Source organism: Salmo salar, chromosome 22 (genome assembly GCF_965601325.2).
Source record: "Salmo salar chromosome 22, fSalSal1, whole genome shotgun sequence".
In the NCBI taxonomy this organism is placed as follows: domain Eukaryota; kingdom Metazoa; phylum Chordata; class Actinopteri; order Salmoniformes; family Salmonidae; genus Salmo; species Salmo salar.
Window position 1 is genome coordinate 32,307,501 of NC_138312.1, and position 20,326 is coordinate 32,327,826.

At 44.8% G+C, this 20,326-nt stretch overlaps 1 protein-coding gene across 2 annotated transcripts in view; it reads right to left on the reverse strand.

The window, feature by feature from the left end:
• The window catches only part of LOC106583192 (sodium-coupled neutral amino acid transporter 3), an 86,148-nt gene that overhangs the window by 15,424 nt on the left and 50,398 nt on the right, over positions 1 to 20,326 (reverse strand). For both annotated transcript variants that reach the window (XM_014167097.3, XM_014167098.3), the window contains 4 exons: positions 20,235 to 20,293; positions 9,299 to 9,436; positions 5,735 to 5,814; positions 5,162 to 5,262 (listed from right to left, as the gene is read on the reverse strand). In XM_014167097.3, the coding sequence (XP_014022572.1) occupies positions 5,162 to 5,262; positions 5,735 to 5,814; positions 9,299 to 9,436; positions 20,235 to 20,293 (378 nt within the window). The remainder of the gene's footprint in view (positions 1 to 5,161; positions 5,263 to 5,734; positions 5,815 to 9,298; positions 9,437 to 20,234; positions 20,294 to 20,326) is intronic.

Below are 20,326 nucleotides of genomic sequence, written 5' to 3' on the forward strand. Positions count from 1 at the left end.
ACAGGGAGAGAGAGAGTGTGAGAGACAGGGAGAGAGAGAGAGAGAGAGAGAACAGGGGAGAGAGAGAGAGAGAGGGAGAGAGCGAGAGAGACAGGGGAGAGAGAGAGTGTGAGAGACAGGGGAGAGAGAGAGATAGGGAGAGAGAGAGTGTGAGAGACAGGGAGAGAGAGAGTATGAGAGACAGGGAGAGAGAGAGAGAGAGAGAGAGATAACAGGAGAGAGAGAGAGAGAGACAGAGAGAGAGAGAGAGAACAGGGAGAGAGAGAGAGAGTGAGAGACAGGGAGAGAGAGAGAGAGAGAGAGAGAGACAGGGGGAGAGAGAGAGTGAGAGACAGGGGAGAGAGAGAGTGTGAGAGACGAGGGAGAGAGAGAGAGAGAGAGAGACAGGGAGAGAGAGAGAGTGTGAGAGACAGGGAGAGAGAGAATGTGTGAGAGACGAGAGGAGAGAGAGAGTGAGAGAGAGACAGGGGAGAGAGAGAGAGTGTGTGAGAGACAGGGAGAGAGAGAGTGTGTGAGAGACAGGGAGAGAGAGAGAGAGAGAGAGAGAGAGGGAGAGAGAGAGAGTGTGAGAGACAGGGGAGAGAGAGAGTGTGAGAGACAGGGGAGAGAGAGAGAGAGAGAGAGAGAGAGAGAGAGAGAGACAGGGGAGAGAGAGAGTGTGAGAGACAGGGGAGAGAGAGAGAGAGAGAGAGAGAGGGAGAGAGAGAGAGAGAGAGACAGGGAGAGAGAGAGAGAGAGAGAGAGAGAGAGAGAGAGAGAGAGAGACAGGGAGAGAGAGGGTGAGAGACAGGGAGAGAGAGAGAGAGAGAGAGAGAGAGAGAGAGAGAGAGAGAGAGAGAGAGAGAGATGAGAGAACAGGGGAGAGAGAGAGAGCAAGAGAACAGGGGAGAGAGAGAGTGTGAGAGACAGGGGAGAGAGAGAGAGAGAACAGGGGAGAGAGTGTGAGAGACAGGGGAGAGAGAGAGAGAGAGAGAGAGAGAGAGAACAGGGGAGAGAGAGAGTGTGAGAGACAGGGGAGAGAGAGAGTGTGAGAGACAGGTGAGAGTGAGAGAGAGAGAGGAGAGAGAGAGAGAGAGAAAGAACAGGGGAGAAGAGAGTGTGAGAGACAGGGGAGAGAGAGAGAGAGAGAGAGAACAGGGGGAGAGAGAGTATGAGAGACAGGGGAGAGAGAGAGTGTGAGAGACAGGGGGAGAGAGAGAGAGAGAGAGAGAACAGGGGAGAGAGAGAGTGTGAGAGACAGGGAGGAGAGAGAGAGAGAGAGAGAGAGAGAGAGAGAGAGAGAGAAAGAGAGAGAGAACAGGGGGGAGAGAGAGTGTGAGCGACAGGGGGAGAGAGAGAGAGAGAGAGAGAGAGAGAGACAGGGGAGAGAGAGAGAGAGAGAGATGTGAGAGACAGGGGAGAGAGAGAGAGAGCAGAGAACAGGGGAGGGAGAGAGAGAGTGTGAGAGACAGGGGAGAGAGAGAGAGAGAGAGAGAGAACGAGAGAGAGAGAGAGGGGGAGAGAGAGGGGAGAGAGAGCAGGGGGGAGAGAGAGTGTGAGCGACAGGGGGGAGAGAGAGAGAGAGAGAGAGAGAGAAAGACAGGGGAGAGAGAGAGAGAGAGAGAGAGAGAGAACAGGGAGAGAGAGAGAGAGAGCAAGAGAACAGGGGAGAGAGAGAGAGTGTGAGAGACAGGGGAGAGAGAGAGAACAAGAGAGAGAGAGTGTGAGAGACAGGGGAGAGAGAGAGAGATAGAGAGAAAGAGAGAGAGAGAGAGAGAGAAAGAACAGGGGAGAGAGAGAGTGTGAGAGACAGGGGAGTGAGAGAGAGAACAGGGGAGAGAGAGAGTGTGAGAGACAGGGGAGAGAGAGAGTGTGAGAGACAGGGGAGAGAGAGAGTGTGAGAGACAGGGGAGAGAGAGAGAGAGAGAGAGAGAGAGAGAGAGAGAGAGCGAGAGAACAGGGGGGAGAGAGAGTGTGAGAGACAGGGGAGAGAGAGAGAGAGAACAGGGGGGAGAGATAGTGTGAGAGACAGGGGAGAGAGAGAGTGTGAGAGACAGGGGAGAGAGAGAGAGAGAGAGAGAGAGAGAACAGGGGGGAGAGAGAGTGTGAGAGACAGGGGAGAGAGAGAGTGTGAGAGACAGGGGAGAGAGAGAGAGAGAGAGAACAGGGGAGAGAGAGAGTGTGAGAGAACAGGGGAGAGAGAGAGACAGGGGAGAGAGCGAGAGAACAGGGAGAGAGAGAGTGTGAGAGACAGGGGAGAGAGCGAATAGGGGAGAGAAAGAGTGTGAGAGACAGGGGAGAGAGAGAGTATGAGAGACAGGGAAGAGGGAGAGAGAGAGAGAGATAACAGGAGAGAGAGAGAGAACAGGGGAGAGAGAGAGAGAACAGGGGAGAGAGAGAGTGTGAGAGACAGGGGAGAGAGAGAGAGAGAGAGAGAACAGGGGGAGAGAGAGTGTGAGAGACAGGGGAGAGAGAGAGTGTGAGAGACAGGGGAGAGAGAGAGAGAGAGAGAGAACAGGGGAGAGAGAGAGTGTGAGAGACAGGGGAGAGAGAATGTGTGAGAGACAGGGGGAGAGAGAGTGTGTGAGAGACAGGGGAGAGAGAGTGTGTGAGAGACAGGGGAGAGAGAGTGTGTGTGAGAGACAGGGGAGAGAGAGAGAGCGAGAGAACAGGGGAGAGAGAGAGAGAGAGAGAGAGAGAGAGAGAACAGGGGAGAGAGAGAGTGTGAGAGACAGGGGAGAGAGAGAGTGTGAGAGACAGGGGAGAGAGAGAGAGAGAGAGAGAGAGAGAGAGCGAGAGAACACGGGAGAGAGAGAGAGAGAGAGAGAGAGAGAGAGAGAGAGAGAGAGAGAGAGAGATAGAGAACAGAGGAGAGAGAGAGAGCAAGAGAACAGGGGAGAGAGAGAGTGTGAGAGACAGGGGAGAGAGAGAGAGAGAGAACAGGGGAGAGAGAGAGTGTGAGAGACAGGGGAGAGAGAGAGTGTGAGAGACAGGGGAGAGAGAGAGAGAGAGAGAGAGAGAGAGAACAGGGGAGAGAGAGAGTGTGAGAGACAGGGGAGAGAGAGAGTGTGAGAGACAGGTGAGAGAGAGAGAGAGAGAGAGAGAGAGAGAGAGAGAGAGAAAGAACAGGGGAGAGAGAGAGTGTGAGAGACAGGGGAGAGAGAGAGAGAGAGAACAGGGGGGAGAGAGAGTGTGAGAGACAGGGGAGAGAGAGAGTGTGAGAGACAGGGGAGAGAGAGAGAGAGAGAGAGAGAGAGAGAGTGTGAGCGAGAGAGAGAGAGAGAGAGAGAGAGAGAAAGACAGGGGAGAGAGAGAGAGAGAGAGAGAACAGGGGAGAGAGAGAGAGAGCGAGAGCAAGAGAACAGGGGAGAGAGAGAGAGAGCAAGAGAACAGGGGAGAGAGAGAGAGTGTGAGAGACAGGGGAGAGAGAGAGAACAAGAGAGAGAGAGTGTGAGAGACAGGGGAGAGAGAGAGAGATAGAGAGAAAGAGAGAGAGAGAGAGAGAGAAAGAACAGGGGAGAGAGAGAGTGTGAGAGACAGGGGAGTGAGAGAGAGAACAGGGGAGAGAGAGAGTGTGAGAGACAGGGGAGAGAGAGAGTGTGAGAGACAGGGGAGAGAGAGAGTGTGAGAGACAGGGGAGAGAGAGAGAGAGAACAAGAGAGAGAGAGTGTGAGAGACAGGGGAGAGAGAGAGAGAGAGAGAGAGAGAGAGAGAGAGAAAGAACAGGGGAGAGAGAGAGTGTGAGAGACAGGGGAGAGAGAGAGAGAGAGAGAGAGAGAGAGAGAGAGAGAGAGAGAGCAAGAGAACAGGGGAGAGAGAGAGTGTGAGAGACAGGGGAGAGAGAGAGAGAGAGAACAGGGGAGAGAGAGAGTGTGAGAGACAGGGGAGAGAGAGTGTGTGAGAGACAGGGGAGAGAGAGTGTGTGAGAGACAGGGGAGAGAGAGTGTGTGAGAGACAGGGGAGAGAGAGAGAGCGAGAGAACAGGGGAGAGAGAGAGAGCGAGAGAACAGGGGAGAGAGAGCGAGAGACAGGGGAGAGAGAGAGAGCGAGAGAACAGGGGAGAGAAAGAGTGTGAGAGACAGGGGAGAGAGAGAGAGCGAGAGAACAGGGGAGAGAGAGAGACAGGGGAGAGAGCGAGAGAACAGGGGAGAGAGAGAGTGTGAGAGACAGGGGAGAGAGCGAATAGGGGAGAGAAAGAGTGTGAGAGACAGGGGAGAGAGAGAGTATGAGAGACAGGGAAGAGGGAGAGAGAGAGAGAGATAACAGGAGAGAGAGAGAGAACAGGGGAGAGAGAGAGAGAACAGGGGAGAGAGAGAGTGTGAGAGACAGGGGAGAGAGAGAGAGAGAGAGAGAGAACAGGGGGAGAGAGAGTGTGAGAGACAGGGGAGAGAGAGAGTGTGAGAGACAGGGGAGAGAGAGAGAGAGAGAGAACAGGGGAGAGAGAGAGTGTGAGAGACAGGGGAGAGAGAATGTGTGAGAGACAGGGGAGAGAGAGTGTGTGAGAGACAGGGGAGAGAGAGTGTGTGAGAGACAGGGGTGAGAGAGTATGTGAGAGACAGGGGAGAGAGAGAGAGCGAGAGAACAGGGGAGAGAGAGAGCGAGAGAACAGGGGAGAGAGAGAGAGCGAGAGAACAGGGGAGAGAGAGCGAGAGACAGGGGAGAGAGAGAGAGCGAGAGAACAGGGGAGAGAAAGAGGTTGAGAGACATGGGAGAGAGAGAGAGCGAGAGAACAGGGGAGAGAGAGAGACAGGGGAGAGAGCGAGAGAACAGGGGAGAGAGAGAATGTGAGAGACAGGGGAGAGAGCGAATAGGGGAGAGAAAGAGTGTGAGAGACAGGGGAGAGAGAGAGTATGAGAGACAGGGAAGAGGGAGCGAGAGAGAGATAACAGGAGAGAGAGAGAGAACAGGGGAGAGAGAGAGAGAACAGGGGAGAGAGAGAGAACAGGGGAGAGTGAGAGTGTGAGAGACAGGGGAGAAAGAGAGAGCGAGAACAGGGGAGAGAAAGAGGACAGGGGAGACAGAGCGAGAGAGAGAGAACGAGGGAGAGGGAGAACAGGAGAGAGAGAGTGAGAGAGAGAGAGAGAGAGAGAGAGAGAGAGAGAGAGAGAGAGAGAGAGAGAGAGAGAACAGGGGAGCGGGAGAGAAAGAGCATCGTAATGACATGGAGGTTAGCGTGCCTCACCATAGAAGGTCAGGTATCCAAACAGAGCAGCCAGGAAGTACATGGTGTACATGACTACAATGGAGATGTTGGACACATGCTGCATCCTTTGCTTGGTGGGGCTGAAATCAGAGAATATTGCATGATGTGATGTCACACACACTTACACACACCATACACACAGACACACACACACACACACACCAACACACCCACAAAGACACAAACAAAAAAGGCCAGTTTTAGCTTTTGTAATCATACTGTACTTTGACTAGGATTGTTTCAGAAGTTACATAAGATCCAAGACTCAAAGGAATGTGATATTGTGGCTGAACACGTCAGATGAATCTAAAGAGACCGATGTTATAGTGGGTTCAACAAGGCAGCAGGATGATTATTATGACCAGGCTAGCCATGCGTATTTACACATGACATTACTGAGAATGCAAGGCAGTGTGCTAGATGACAGGCATATGAGTAGCCAAGCACAAAGCTGACATAATGATTTCCCTATCTGCAGGGTGACTGAACTGAATTCAGGGTCCAATAGTAAACAGCAACAGCGCTGCATCCTGTTGCAAGTGGGGCACCTACTTTTTGAGCTCGGTGTAGATGGGCAGGACCTCAGGGTGGCACACAAAGGCAAATGCCAGGATCGGGATGGTGTAGGCCGTCTGGAAAAAATAGAACACTGTGAGGTATTTTTTGCCATTTTATTAGGATCCCCATTAGCTGTTGCAAAATCAGCAGCTACTCTTCCTGGGGTCCACACAAAACATGAAACATGACATAATACAGAACATTAATAGACAAGAACAGCTCAAGGACAGAACTACATACATTTTTGAAAAGGCACACGTAGCCTACATATCAATGCATACACACAAACTATCTACGTCAAATAGGGGAGAGGCGTTGTGCCGTGAGGTGTTGCTGCATCTGTTTTTTGAAACCATGCATGCAATAAGGGCTCTATATAATACTGTACACTTTCTTGAATTTGTTCTTGATTTGTGGACTGTGAAAAGACCCCTGGTGGCATGTATGGTGGGGTATGTGTGTGTGTCAGAGCTGTGTGTAAATTGACTATGCAAACAATTTTGGGATTTTCAACACTTTAATGTTTCTTATAAAAAGAAGAAGTGATGCAGTCAGTCTCTCCTCAACTCTTAGCCAAGAGAGACTGGCATGAATAGTATTTATATCAGCCCTCTGATTACAATGAAGAGCAAAACGTGCCACTCTATTCTGGGCCAGTTGCAGCTTAACTAGGTCTTTCCTTGCAGCACTGGACCACACGACTGGACAATAATCAAGATTAGACAAAACTAGAGCCTGCAGGACTTGCTTTGTGGAGTGTGGTGTCAAAACAGCAGAACATCTCTTTATTAGTCTCCTCAACTTGTTCAACAGCCTCTCCCCAACTTTACAACCATTGAAACTATATGTTTTGACCATGACAGTTTACAATCTAAGGTAACGCCAAGTAATTTAGTCTCCTCAACTTGTTCAACAGCCATACCATTCATTACCAGATACAACTGAGGTCTAGAGCTTAAGAAATGATTTGTACCAAATACAATGTTCTTAGTTTTAGATGTTCAGGACCAGTTTATTACTGGCCACCCACACAGTCACCATGGATAAGGCTGCACCAGCCCCAGCCGTCTTACCACCAACCCATCGTTTTACTAGCCATTAGGGCCTTGATGCACACATCACACAGAGCTAATTGTTTCCCTGTGATTAACTTGGACCTGGCTACTGACCAGCTTTAGCCGGCTTACCGATGCCTGGGCTGTAAGCTGATCAGCAGGAGGGATTGGTCTAACTAGCCTGGGTGACTAAGGAAATCTCACACATCTTTAAGGGATGCTAATAATAGGATTATATATATATATATATATACACTAGTCAATACTCTACCGCTAATTCTTCAGTGTATGACTGACTACAAAAGACTACAACTATACTGTTACTATTAATACTGCATAATATGTATATCATATATAATGGCAATTGATGTATTTAACCACTTCAATAGCCCTAGAGTAGACTAGGTGTAGACATTGCCATAGTCAGACAACATGAGTCCCAGAAATGCCAGGCCTTTCCCATCAGGGCCATTTCCCTAGAGTTAACCCACAGAGAGAGGACTGTTACTGTGTCTGATAACCCTAACCCAGAGTTAACCCACAGAGAGAGGACTGTTACTGTGTCTGATAACCCTAACCCAGAGTTAACCCACAGAGAGAGGACTGTTATGTGTCTGATAACCCTAACCCAGAGTTAACCGACAGAGAGAGGACTGTTACTGTGTCTGATAACCCTAACCCAGAGTTAACCCACAGAGAGAGGACTGTTACTGTGTCTGATAACCCTAACCCAGAGTTAACCCACAGAGAGAGGACTGTTACTGTGTCTGATAACCCTAACCCAGAGTTAACCCACAGAGAGAGGACTGTTATGTGTCTGATAACCCTAACCCAGAGTTAACCCACAGAGAGAGGACTGTTACTGTGTCTGATAAGCCTAACCCAGAGTTAACACACAGAGAGAGGACTGTTACTGTGTCTGATAACCCTAACCCAGAGTTAACCCACAGAGAGAGGACTGTTACTGTGTCTGATAACCCTAACCCAGAGTTAACCCACAGAGAGAGGACTGTTATGTGTCTGATAACCCTAACCCAGAGTTAACCCACAGAGAGAGGACTGTTACTGTGTCTGATAACCCTAACCCAGAGTTAACCCACAGAGAGAGGACTGTTACTGTGTCTGATAACCCTAACCCAGAGTTAACCCACAGAGAGGACTGTTATGTGTCTGATAACCCTAACCCAGAGTTAACCCACAGAGAGAGGACTGTTACTGTTTCTGATAACCCTAACCCAGAGTTAACCCACAGAGAGAGGACTGTTATGTGTCTGATAACCCTAACCCAGAGTTAACCCACAGAGAGGACTGTTATGTGTCTGATAACCCTAACCCAGAGTTAACCCACAGAGAGAGGACTGTTACTGTGTCTGATAACCCTAACCCAGAGTTAACCCACAGAGAGAGGACTGTTATGTGTCTGATAACCCTAACCCAGAGTTAACCCACAGAGAGAGGACTGTTATGTGTCTGATAACCCTAACCCAGAGTTAACCCACAGAGAGGACTGTTATGTGTCTGATAACCCTAACCCAAAGTTAACCCACAGAGAGAGGACTGTTACTGTGTCTGATAACCCTAACCCAGAGTTGGCCCACAGAGAGTGGACTGTTACTGTGTCTGATAACCCTAACCCTAACCCAGAGTTGGCTTACAGAGAGTGGACTGTTACTGTGTCTGATAACCCTAACCCTAACCAAGAGTTGGCCCAAAGAGAGAGGACTGTTACTGGGTCTGATACAGCCCCAGAGAATGACGTGAGTCCCTGAGTGGTTCTACTCTCTAGTCAGACGGGAGCTGGTATTTCAGTCTGGTAACACAGATAATAAATCAATGAAATGTATTTATAAATCAATTTTTACATCAGTAGATGTAACAAAGTGCTTATACAGAAAAGCAGAAGCACGGTGGCCAAGAAAAACTCCCTAGAAAGGCAGGAACCTAGGAAGAAACCTAGAGAGGAACCAGGCTCTTAGGGGTTAGTCCTCTTCTGGCCTTGCCCATTGGAGATTATAAGAGTACATGGCCATTAAGGCCAGATTGTTCTTCAAGATGTTCAAACTTTCATAGATGACCAGCAGGGTCAAATAATAATCAGAGTGGTTATTGGGAGTGCAACACGTCAGCACCTCAGGAGTAAATGTCAGCTGGCTTTTCATAGCCGAGCATTAGGTCGAGACAGCAGGAGAGAGAGAGAGAGAGAGAGAGAGAGAGAGAGAGAGAGAGAGAGAGAGAGAGAGAGAGAGAGCACTGAGAGGCTGAACCCTAACCTTCACATGATGGGTGATCCTATTGCATCCTATTCAGACCTGCATTACTCTTTCTGGAGCACAAGGGTCTGATGAATGCAGTGTGATTCAACACAGTGGGATTGTTCTTAGTGCAAACAGGTTAGTGTAAATTATAGATTTTTTCCCACTGTCATTAGCCACATGCTACATTTTTACTTGAATAACAGAGCTGGAATAGATGGACTGATGGAGCTGACTATACAGAAACCCACCTGTGAGTTGAGGTTGACCATTTTCGGAATGCAGGCTGGGTTGTAACCAGTGTCATTGGTAACAGCAGTCACACTGGCTGTGCGGTTAAAGGTGAAGTCCAAAAAGGGACAGGGGGTGTGGAACTTCTTATAAATGACCTGTGGAGAGGAAAGAGGAGTTGGCTGGATGAGAGGAGGAGCCTGGAGGAAATGGGCCTGCAGACATAATACTAGTCTACACAGAAAGGCTGGAAATTATGTTAGGGCCCAGCCAGGGACAGAGAGCAGTGGGCATGTATTAGAGCACAGCACACAGAACTAAAACTAGGTCAGAGAAACACACTCACACACACACATATGGACACACTCACACACACACATATAGACACACACACACACAGACACACACAGACACACACACACACACACACACACACACACACACACACACACACACACACACACACACACACACACACACACACACACACACACACACACACACACTAATGCCGTTTGAAACTGCAGGTTAGACAACTTGTCCACAAAAATCTGAGAGGAGAGCGGAATATTAAAGAGGTTGAACCTCTGATCAAATCAAATCAAATGTTATTTGTCACATACACGTGTTTAGCAGATGTTATTGCGGGAGTAGCAAAATGCTTGTGTTTCTAGCTCAAACAGTGATGTAATATCTAACAGTAATATCTAACAATTTCACAACAATACACAAATCTAAATTAAAGGAAGGGAATTAAGAATATATAAATATATGGACGAGCAATGTCAGAGCGGCATAGACTAAGATACAGTAGAATAGTATAGAATACAGTATATACATATGAGATGAGTAATGAAACATATGTAAACATTATTAAAGTGACTAGTGTTCCATTATTAAAGATCACTGACTGATAGTGAGACTACAGAAAGCCCAGCACAGTGAATTTATTTGCTTTTCCTGCAAGTATACCAAAACATGACGATTACTGCAGATATGAAAAATATATTTTAGTTGACACCTGTTGGGACCCATCATTCAGGGCTGTTTTGAGCCCCACATTTGTAGCATTTTTTGGGCTTGCCTGTTTTGCATGTTATTTTTGCATTAATACGTGTCACATATCAGTTTGCAAACGATAGGAAAAAATATATATATAATTGAGTTAATAAAGCCGCATACAAACATGGTCTCTTTTTTGCTTTCTTGAGTAAGGCAGCTCCAAAATGCTGGTGTTTCAGCCTAGATCAGTGCTTTCTGTGGTGGTGGGGCAAGCCAGCAGGAAATACGGAGCGTTGCACCGTGATTGGCTCAGTGTTCTGCCACTCATGGAGACACCACGTCACCGCCAAGTCTAAGGGTAGAGCTCTAAAATTCTAGCCCCTTGGGTTCTGTCATAGAGTTACATTAGAAGTTCCCATCCAAGAAGGTTCAAGGTCATTGGTCACAGTTAAAATGACGTCAAACCACTTTATATCTACAGTAGCATCGATTGGACTGATCATGTCAACATCATACTTTCAAAATTTTAGCTAGCAGTCATCATCATGAATCAAGTCGACAATCTACTGGCAAATACTTTTTAATCCTTGTCATATGAAGTTAAATAATGAAGAGAAATTATAGATAAAAAGCATCAGTGCCCATCGGTTTAAGGGTCTCTTTTCCTAGTTTAAAATTGATGAAGCATGAAGCATGATTTGTGCCGCGCTCAAAACAACTGTTAACTCAGAACTGCAAAATCTGACTTCAATGAGTTCAAGACAACTGTGATCTCTGGAAAAACGAGCTACGACTGGAAAAATACGTTTTGAACTTTCAACCAACTCGGAATTGTAAATCGGGAACTCTGGCCTCTTTCTAGAGCTACGACCTGAAGATCACTGATGTCATCATGATTCAACTTTTTTTTCCTGAGTTCCCAGTTGTCTTGAAAGCACCATAAATCCAGAGAATTCCAGACTTTGATGAAAAAGTTTCATGACAAATTTGCCCATGAAGGACTGCTGCGCCACCTTCCTGTGCTAGTCAAATCAAATCAAATGTTATTGGTCACATACACATGGTTAGCAGATGTTATTGTGAGTGTATCAAAATGCTTATGCCTCTAGATCTGACGGTGCAGCAGTATCTAACAGGTAATATCTAACAATTCCACAACAAAACCTAATATCTAACATTTTCCACAACAAAACCTAATACACACAATCTAGTAAAGGAATGGGATAAGAATATATAAGTATAAAATATATGGATGAGCAATGTCAGAGCGGCTAAGATGCAATAGATAGTAAAGAATAGATAGTGAAGGATTCAGTATACATTATATACATATGAGATGAGTAATGCGAGATATGTAAACATCCTTAAAGTGGCATTATTAAAGTGACTAGTGTTCCATTTATTAAAGTGGCCAATGATGTCAAGTCTGTAGGTAGGCAGCCACCTCTCTGTGCTAGTGATGGCTGTTGAACAATCTGATGGCCTTGAGATAGAAGCTGTTTTTCAATCTCTCTGTCCCAGCTTTGATGCACCTGTACTGACCTCGCCTTCTGGATGGAAGCGGGGTGAACAGGCAGTGGCTCGGGTGGTTGTTGTCCTTGATGATCTTTTTGGCCTTCCTGTGACATCGGGTGCTGTAGGTCTCATGGAAGGCAGGTAGTTTGCCCAGAGGGTGGTGCAGACCGCACCACCCTCTGGAGAGCCTTGCAGTTGTGGGCGGTGCAGTTGCTGTATCAGGCGATGATACAGCCCAACAGGATGCTCTCAATTTTGCACCTGTAAAAGTTAATGAGGGTTTTTGGTGAGCCTCCTGAGGTTGAAGAGGCGCTGTTGTGCCTTCTTCACCACATAGTCTATGTGCATGGACCATTTCAATTTGTCGGTGATATGAACATCGAGGAACTTAAAACTTTCCACCTTCTCCACTGCTATCCTGTCGATGTGGATAGGGGGGTGCTCCCTTTGCTGTTTCCTGAAGTCCATGATCATATATTTTGTTTTGCTGACATTGAGTGAGAGGTTATTCTCCTGACACCACACTCCGAGGCTGTCACGTCGTTGTTGGTAATCAAGCCTACCACTGTGTCATCTGCAAACTTCATGATTGAGTTTGAGGCGTGCATGGCCACAGTCGTGGGTGAACAGGGGGTACAGGAGGGGGCTGAGAACGGGGGCTGAGAACGCACCCTTGTGGGGCCCCAGTGTTGAGGATCAGCGGAGTGTAGATGTTGTTTCCTACCTTCACCACCTGGGCCGGCCGTCGGGAAGTTCAGGACCCATTTGCACAGGGCAGGGTCGAGACCCAGGGTCTCAAGCTTAATGATGAGCTTAGAGGGTACTATTGTGTTGAATGCTGAGCTATAGTCAATGAACAGCATTCTTACATTGGTATTCCTCTTGTCCAGATGGGATAGGGCAGTGTGCAGTGTGATGGTGTTTGCATCATCTGTGGACCTGTTGGGGCGGTAAGCAAATTGAAGTGGGTCTAGGGTGACAGGTAGGGTGGAGGTGATATGATCCTTGACTAGTCTCTCATGATGACAGAAGTGAGTGCTACGTGGCGATAGTCATTTACTTCAGTTACCTTAGCTTTCTTGGGAACAGGAACAATGGTGGCCATCTTGAAGTATGTGGTGACAGCAGACTGGGATAGGGATTGATTGAATATGTCCGTAAACACTCCAGCCAGCTGGTCTGCGCATGCTCTGAGGACGCAGCTAGGGATGGCTGTCTGGGCCAGCAGCCTTGCGAGGGTTAACACGTTTAAAATGTTTTACTCACGTCGGCCACGGAGAAGGAGAGCCCACAGTCTTTGGCAGCGGGCTGCGTCGGTGGCACTGTATTGTCCACAAAGCATGCAAAGAATTTGTTTAATTTGTCTGGAAGCAAGACGTCGATGTCCACGACAGGGCTGGTTTTCTTTTTGTAGTCCGTGATTGTCTGTAGACCCTGCCACATACGTCTCGTGTTTGAGCTGTTGAATTGCGACTCCACTTTGTCTCTACACTGACATTTTGCCTGTTTAATTGCCTTTCGGAGGGAATAACTATACTGTTTGTATTTGGTCATATTTCCAGTCGCCTTGCCATGATTAAATGTGGTGGTATGGACTTTCAGCTTTGTGCGAATGCTGCCATCAATCCACGGTTTCTGGTTAGGGAAGGGTTTAATAGTCACAGTGGGTACAACATCTCTGATACACTTCCTTATAAACTCGCTCACCTAGTCAGAGTATACGTCAATGTTATTATCTGAGGCTACACGGAACATATCCCAGTCCACGTAATCAAAGCAATCTTGAAGCGTGGCATCCGATTGGTCTGACCAGCGTTGGATAGACCTAAGTACGGGCGCTTCCTGTTTTAGTTTATGCCTATAGGAGGGGAGCAACAAGATGGAGTCATGGTCAGATTTGCAAAAAAGGAAGGCGGGGGAGGGCCTTGTATACATCGCAGAAGTTAGGGTATTAACCTGTTGGGTCTAGGGGGCAGCATTTGCACGTCTGGATAAAAAAAATGTACCCGATTTAATCTGGTTACTAATCCTACCCAGTAACTAGAATATGCATATACTTATTATATATGGATAGAAAACACTCTAAAGTTTCCAAAACTGTTTGAATGGTGTCTGTGAGTATAACAGAACTCATTTGGCAGGCAAAACCCTGAGACATTTTCTGACAGGAAGTGGATACCTGATGTGTTGTATTGAGTTTAAACCTATCCCATTGAAAAACACAGGGGTTTAGGAATATTTTGGCACTTCCTATTGCTTCCACTAGATGTCACCAGCCTTTACAAAGTGTTTTGAGTCTTCTGGAGGGAGATCTGACCGAACAAGAGCCATGGAACGGTGATGTCCCATTAGACACCTGGCGCGCTACTTCATGTTGGGTACCCTCGTTCCAATACGTTATAAAAGGCTATGCATTCGTCCACCTTGAATATTATTCATGTTCTGGTTAAAAAAGGCCCTAATGATTTATGCTATACAACGTTTGACATGTTTGAACGAACGGAAATATATTTTTTCCCCTCGTTCATGACGAGAAGTCCGGCTGGCTTACATCATGTGCTAACGAGACGGAGATTTTTGGACATAAATGATGAGCTTTTTTGAACAAAACTACATTCGTTATGGACCTGTGATACCTGGAAGTGACATCTGATGAAGAGAATCAAAGGTAATGGATTATTTACATAGTATTTTCGATTTTAGATCTCCCCAACATGACGTCTAGTCTGTATCGCAACGCGTATTTTTCTGGGCACAGTGCTCAGATTATTGCAAAGTGTGATTTCCCAGTAAGGTTATTTTTAAATCTGGCAAGTTGATTGCGTTCAAAAGATGTAAATCTATAATTCTTTAAATGACAATATAATATTTTACCAATGTTTTCTAATTTTAATTATTTAATTTGTGACGCTGACTTGACTGCCGGTTATTGGAGGGAAACGATTTCCTCAACATCAATGCCATAGTAAAACGCTGTTTTTGTATATAAATATGAACTTGATAGAACTAAAAATGCATGCATTGTCTAACATAATGTCCTAGGAGTGTCATCTGATGGAGATTGTAAAAGGTTAGTGTATCATTTTAGCTGGTTTTATGGTTTTGGTGACCCTGTCTTTGACTTGACAAAACATTACACACAACTCTTGTAAATGTACTGTCCTAACATACTCTAAATTTATGCTTTCGCCGTAAAACCTTTTTGAAATCGTAAAACGTGGTTAGATTAAGGAGATGTTTATCTTTCAAATGGTGTAACATAGTTGTATTTTTGAAAAATTTGAATTTTGACATTTATTTGGATTCAAATTTGCCGCTCTTGAAATGCACCTGCTGTTGATGGAGTGCACCACGGGTGGCACGCTAGCGTCCCACCTAGCCCCAAGAGGTTAATGGTCGAGCGTGTTAATCGCTTGTGTACAGCAGTCGATATGCTGATAGAATTTAGGTAGCCTTGTTCTCAAATTAGCTTTGTTAAACCTGTTAGGGCTAGGGGGCAGTATTGACACGGCTGGATAAAAAACATACCCGATTTAATCTGGTTACCACTCCTACCCAGTAACTAGAATATGCATATACTTATTACATATGGATAGAAAACACCCTAAATTTTCTAAAACTGTTTGAATGGTGTCTGTGAGTATAACAGAACTCAAATGGCAGGTCAAAACCTGAGAGATTCCTTTACAGGAAGTGGCCTGTCTGACCATTTCTTGAACTTCTTTTCCATCTCTATCATTTACTAAGGATCTCTGCTCTAACGTGACACTTCCCACGTCGTCCATAGGCGCTCAGAGCCCGGGAAAAAACAGAATGTCGTCATTCCAGCCCCAGGCTGAAACACATTATCGCCTTTCTCAAGTGGCCGATCAAGGGACACTGGGCTTATGCGCGTGACCCGACCGCCCCCGCCTTTGGGATTTTTTCCTCTGTTTGCCGAAAAGGAGATTCCCTGTCGGAATATTATCGCTTTTCTACGAGAAAAATGGCGTAAAAATTGATTTTAAACAGCGGTTGACATGCTTCGAAGTACGGTAATGGAATATTTAGAATTTTATTGTCACGAATTGCGCCATGCGCGCGACACTTCTGGAACGCACGAACAAAACGCCGCTATTCGGATATAACGATGGATTATTTTGGACCAAACCAACATTTGTTATTGAAGTAGCAGTCCTGGGTGTGCATTCTGACGAAGACAACAAAAGGTAATCAAACTTTTATAATAGTAAATATGATTATGGTGAGTGCTAAACTTGCCGGGTGTCTAAATAGCGAGCCCGTGATGCCTGGGCTATGTACTTAGAATATTGCAAAATGTGCTTTCACCAAAAAGCTATTTTAAAATCGGACATATCGAGTGCATAGAGGAGGTCTGTATCTATAATTCTTAAAATAATTGTTATGCTTTTTGTGAACGTTTATCGTGAGTAATTTAGTAAAATGTTAGCGAATTCCCCGGAAGTTTGCGGGGGGTATGCTAGTTCTGAACATCACATGCTAATGTAAAAAGCTGGTTTTTGATATAAATATGAACTTGATTGAACAAAACATGCATGTATTGTATAACATAATGTCCTAGGGTTGTCATCTGATGAAGATCATCAAAGGTGAGTGCTGCATTTAGCTGTCTTCTGGGTTTTGGTGACATTATATGCTGGCTTGAAAAATGGGTGTCTGATTATTTCTGGCTTGGTACTCTGCTGACATAATCTAATGTTTTGCTTTCGTTGTAAAGCCTTTTTGAAATCGGACAGTGTGGTTAGATTAACGAGAGTCTTGTCTTTAAATAGCTGTAAAATAGTCATATGTTTGAGAAATTGAAGTAATAGGATTTTTAAGGTTTTGAAAATCGCGCCACAGGCTTCAAGTGGCTGTTACGTAGGTGGGACGAATTCGTCACGCCTAGCCCATAGAGGATAACAATAGAATATAACAAAAGAATATAACATAATAGAATATAACGTAATAGAATATAACATAATATAATATAACATAATATAATATAACATAATATAACATAATAGAATATAACATAATAGAATATAACAATAGAATATAACATAATAGAATTTAACATAATAGAATAGAATAGAATATAACAATACAATATAACATAATAGAATATAATATAACATAAGAGAATATAACATAATAGAATATAACAATAGAATATAACAATAGAATATAACATACTAGAATATAACATAATAGAATATGACATAATATAACATAATATAATATAACCTCTTACATCTAGATGTTCCGCTAGCGGAACACCGCTCCAATATCCAATGATAAGGCGTGGCGCGAATTACAAACTTCAATTTTTCAAACATATGACTATTTTACACCATTTTAAAGACAAGACTCTCCTTTATCTAACCACATTGTCCGATTTCAAAAAGGCTTTACAACGAAAGCAAAACATTAGATTATGTCAGGAGAGTACCCAGCCAGAAATAATCACACACCCATTTTTCAAGCTAGCATATAATGTCACAAAAACTAAAACCACAGCTAAATGCAGCACTCACCTTTGATGATCTTCATCAGATGACACTCCTAGGACATTATGTTATACAATACATGCATGTTCTGTTCAATCAAGTTCATATCTATATCAAAAACCAGCTTTTTACATTAGCATGTGATGTTCAGAACTAGCATACCCACCGAACACTTCCGGTGAATTTACTAAATTACTCACGATAAACGTTCACAAAAAACATAACAATTATTTTAAGAATTATAGATACAGAACTCCTTTATGCAATCGCTATGTCCGATTTTAAAATAGCTTTTCGGTGAAAGCACATTTTGCAATATTCTGAGTAGATAGCCCGGCCATCATGGCTAGCTATTTTGACACCCACCAAGTTTGGCACTCACCAAACTTAGATTTACTATAAGAAAAATTGGATTACCTTTGCTGTTCTTCGTCAGAATGCACTCCCAGGACTTCTACTTCAACAACAAATGTTGGTTTGGTTCCAAATAATCCATAGTTATATCCAAATAGCTGCGTTTGTTCTTGCGTTCAAGACACTATCCGAAGGGTGACGCGCCGGCGCGTATCGTGACAAAAAAATTCAAAATATTCCATTACCGTACTTCGAAGCATGTCAAACGATGTTTAAAATCAATTTTTATGCGATTTTTCTCGTAAAATAGCGATAATATTCCGACCGGGTGACGTTGTTTTCGTTCAAAGACTGAAAATGTAAAATGGACTCTTCACGTGCACGCGTGCGCCCCGTCTCATTGTTCTCAGATCGACCACTATCCAAATGCGCTACTGTTTTTCAGCCAGGGACTGCAGAGTCCCACCTAGCCCATAGAGGTTAAAATCCCCAGCTACAATAAATGCATTCTCAGGATACATGGTTTCCAGTTTGCATAAAGTCCAGTGAAGTTCCTTGATGGCCGTCTTGGTATCCGCTTGGATGTACACGGCTTTGACGATAACCGAGGAGAGTTCTCTTGGGAGATAATACGTTCGGCATTTGATTGTGAGGAATTCTAGATCAGGTGAACAAAAGGATTTGAGTTTCTGTATGTTGTTACAATTACACCATGAGTCGTTAATCATGAAACTTACACCCCCTTCTTCTTCTTACCGGAGAGATGTTTATTCCTGTCGGCGCGATGCACTGAAAATCCCGTTGGCTGTATGGACTCCTACAGCATATCCCCAGCTAGCCATGTTTCCGTGAAACAGAGTATGTTACAATCCCAGATATCTCTTTGGAAAGCAACTCTTGCCCAGATTTTGTCAACTTTGTTAACTAGGGACTGGACATTAGCGAGTAATATACTCTCCTCCGGTGGCGTCGTTTTGGGTCGACCTCTGGAATCAGTTTGGGTCGGCCTCTGGAATCACTTTGTCTGCCCTGGGAGGTGCAGACAAAGGATCCACTTTGGGAAAGTCGTATTCCTGGTCGTAGTGCTGGTTGTGCTGGTAAGTTGGCGTCTCTCTGATATTCAATAGTTCTTCCCGGTTGTATGTAATAACACTTAAGGTTTTCTGGGCTAACAATGTAATAAATAATACATAAAAAAAAAAATACTACACAGTTTCCTAAGGACTAGAAGCGAAGCTGCCATCTCTATCGGCACAGCACAACAAGGTGTGTCCAAGCATGTCTTGTATGCTGCTGCATAAATGATGTAATATGCCAGGGAGATATGTATACTGTAGCTAAGAAAGTAATACTAAGTGTATGTTGTATAGTAAGCTGTTAGTAGCCCATGTGCCTCACCCTAATAATTTGATCTATTTTCCCCTCATCATTTTGTCTACTGTTCTGACTTGGTGTTGCACAAGTAGCCTATAACCTGTTTTTGAGCAATGTAATCATTGAATATTGTAAGAGCTTTCATTGTCTGCTTATATGCCCCCTTTATTTATCCTACGGTTCTGACTCGGTGTACAGGGAGAATACTGTAAGAACGGCTCATGTTCTGAATTCTGTCGCTGTACATTTTCAAAAGTGATGAACAAATAGTTATATTGACTACGTCCATCCTAGCTCGCTCATAAATGTCTCAATCGACATTACGGATTGCCTCTTATCCGCTTGTTGCCCCCTTATGCCATAGTTTGTACATCTCAATTGTCAGTAGAAACCACATTTGTTTAAGCAAGTCAGCCATATCAGCTGTTTTTTAAAAGGAATTAACTGTTTCGATGCCAGACAAGGCCCCGCTGATAGCCAGGTGTAGATGTGATATATTGCAATTCATGTGTTGTTTAGTGTTTTTGTCACGGCTGTCTAAAGGATCGGACCAAAGTGCAGCGTGTGTTTCGTTCCAGATATTTATTTAATCCGTGAAAACTATGCAATACATCAAATAACTGAAATCTACAAAATAACAAATTGTGTCGCAGAGGAGAAACAAACACTACTCACAAATAATCACCCACAAAAACAGGTGGGACAAACATCAACTTAAATATGACCTCCAATTAGAGACAACGACGACCAGCTGCCTCTAATTGGAGATCATACCAAACAAAACCAACATAGTAATACAAAACTAGAAACTGAACATAGAAATACAAAACATAGACAAACACCCCCTGTCACTCCCTGACCTACTCTACCATAGAAAATAACCACTTACTATGGTCAGGACGTGACAGTTTTATTGTGTAGTGGCTTTGCTGGCATGCATCCCACATTCCCCCCCCCCCCCCTCCCCCCACTAAGATTTGCAAAAAACATGCTAAAATCGCCACTGGTTGACACACATGCATATTGTGCCGACTTGAGATCCGTGCATGTAACTCGGACTTGTGTGTAACTCATGCATTGATGTCACTGGGAGATTTGCATACAAATTATGTTACACACAGCGTTCCAGTTAGGGTTGTGTCCATTATAAGAGCACTGCAACAGGTGGAGGTCTACAGCTGTATAATATGTCAGTACATACCGAGATGAGGAAGAAGACCATGCAGGTGAGAGAGAAGCCACTGGTGTAGCCCAGGTACCCTGAAACAACACAATGACGACATCAGAAGTACT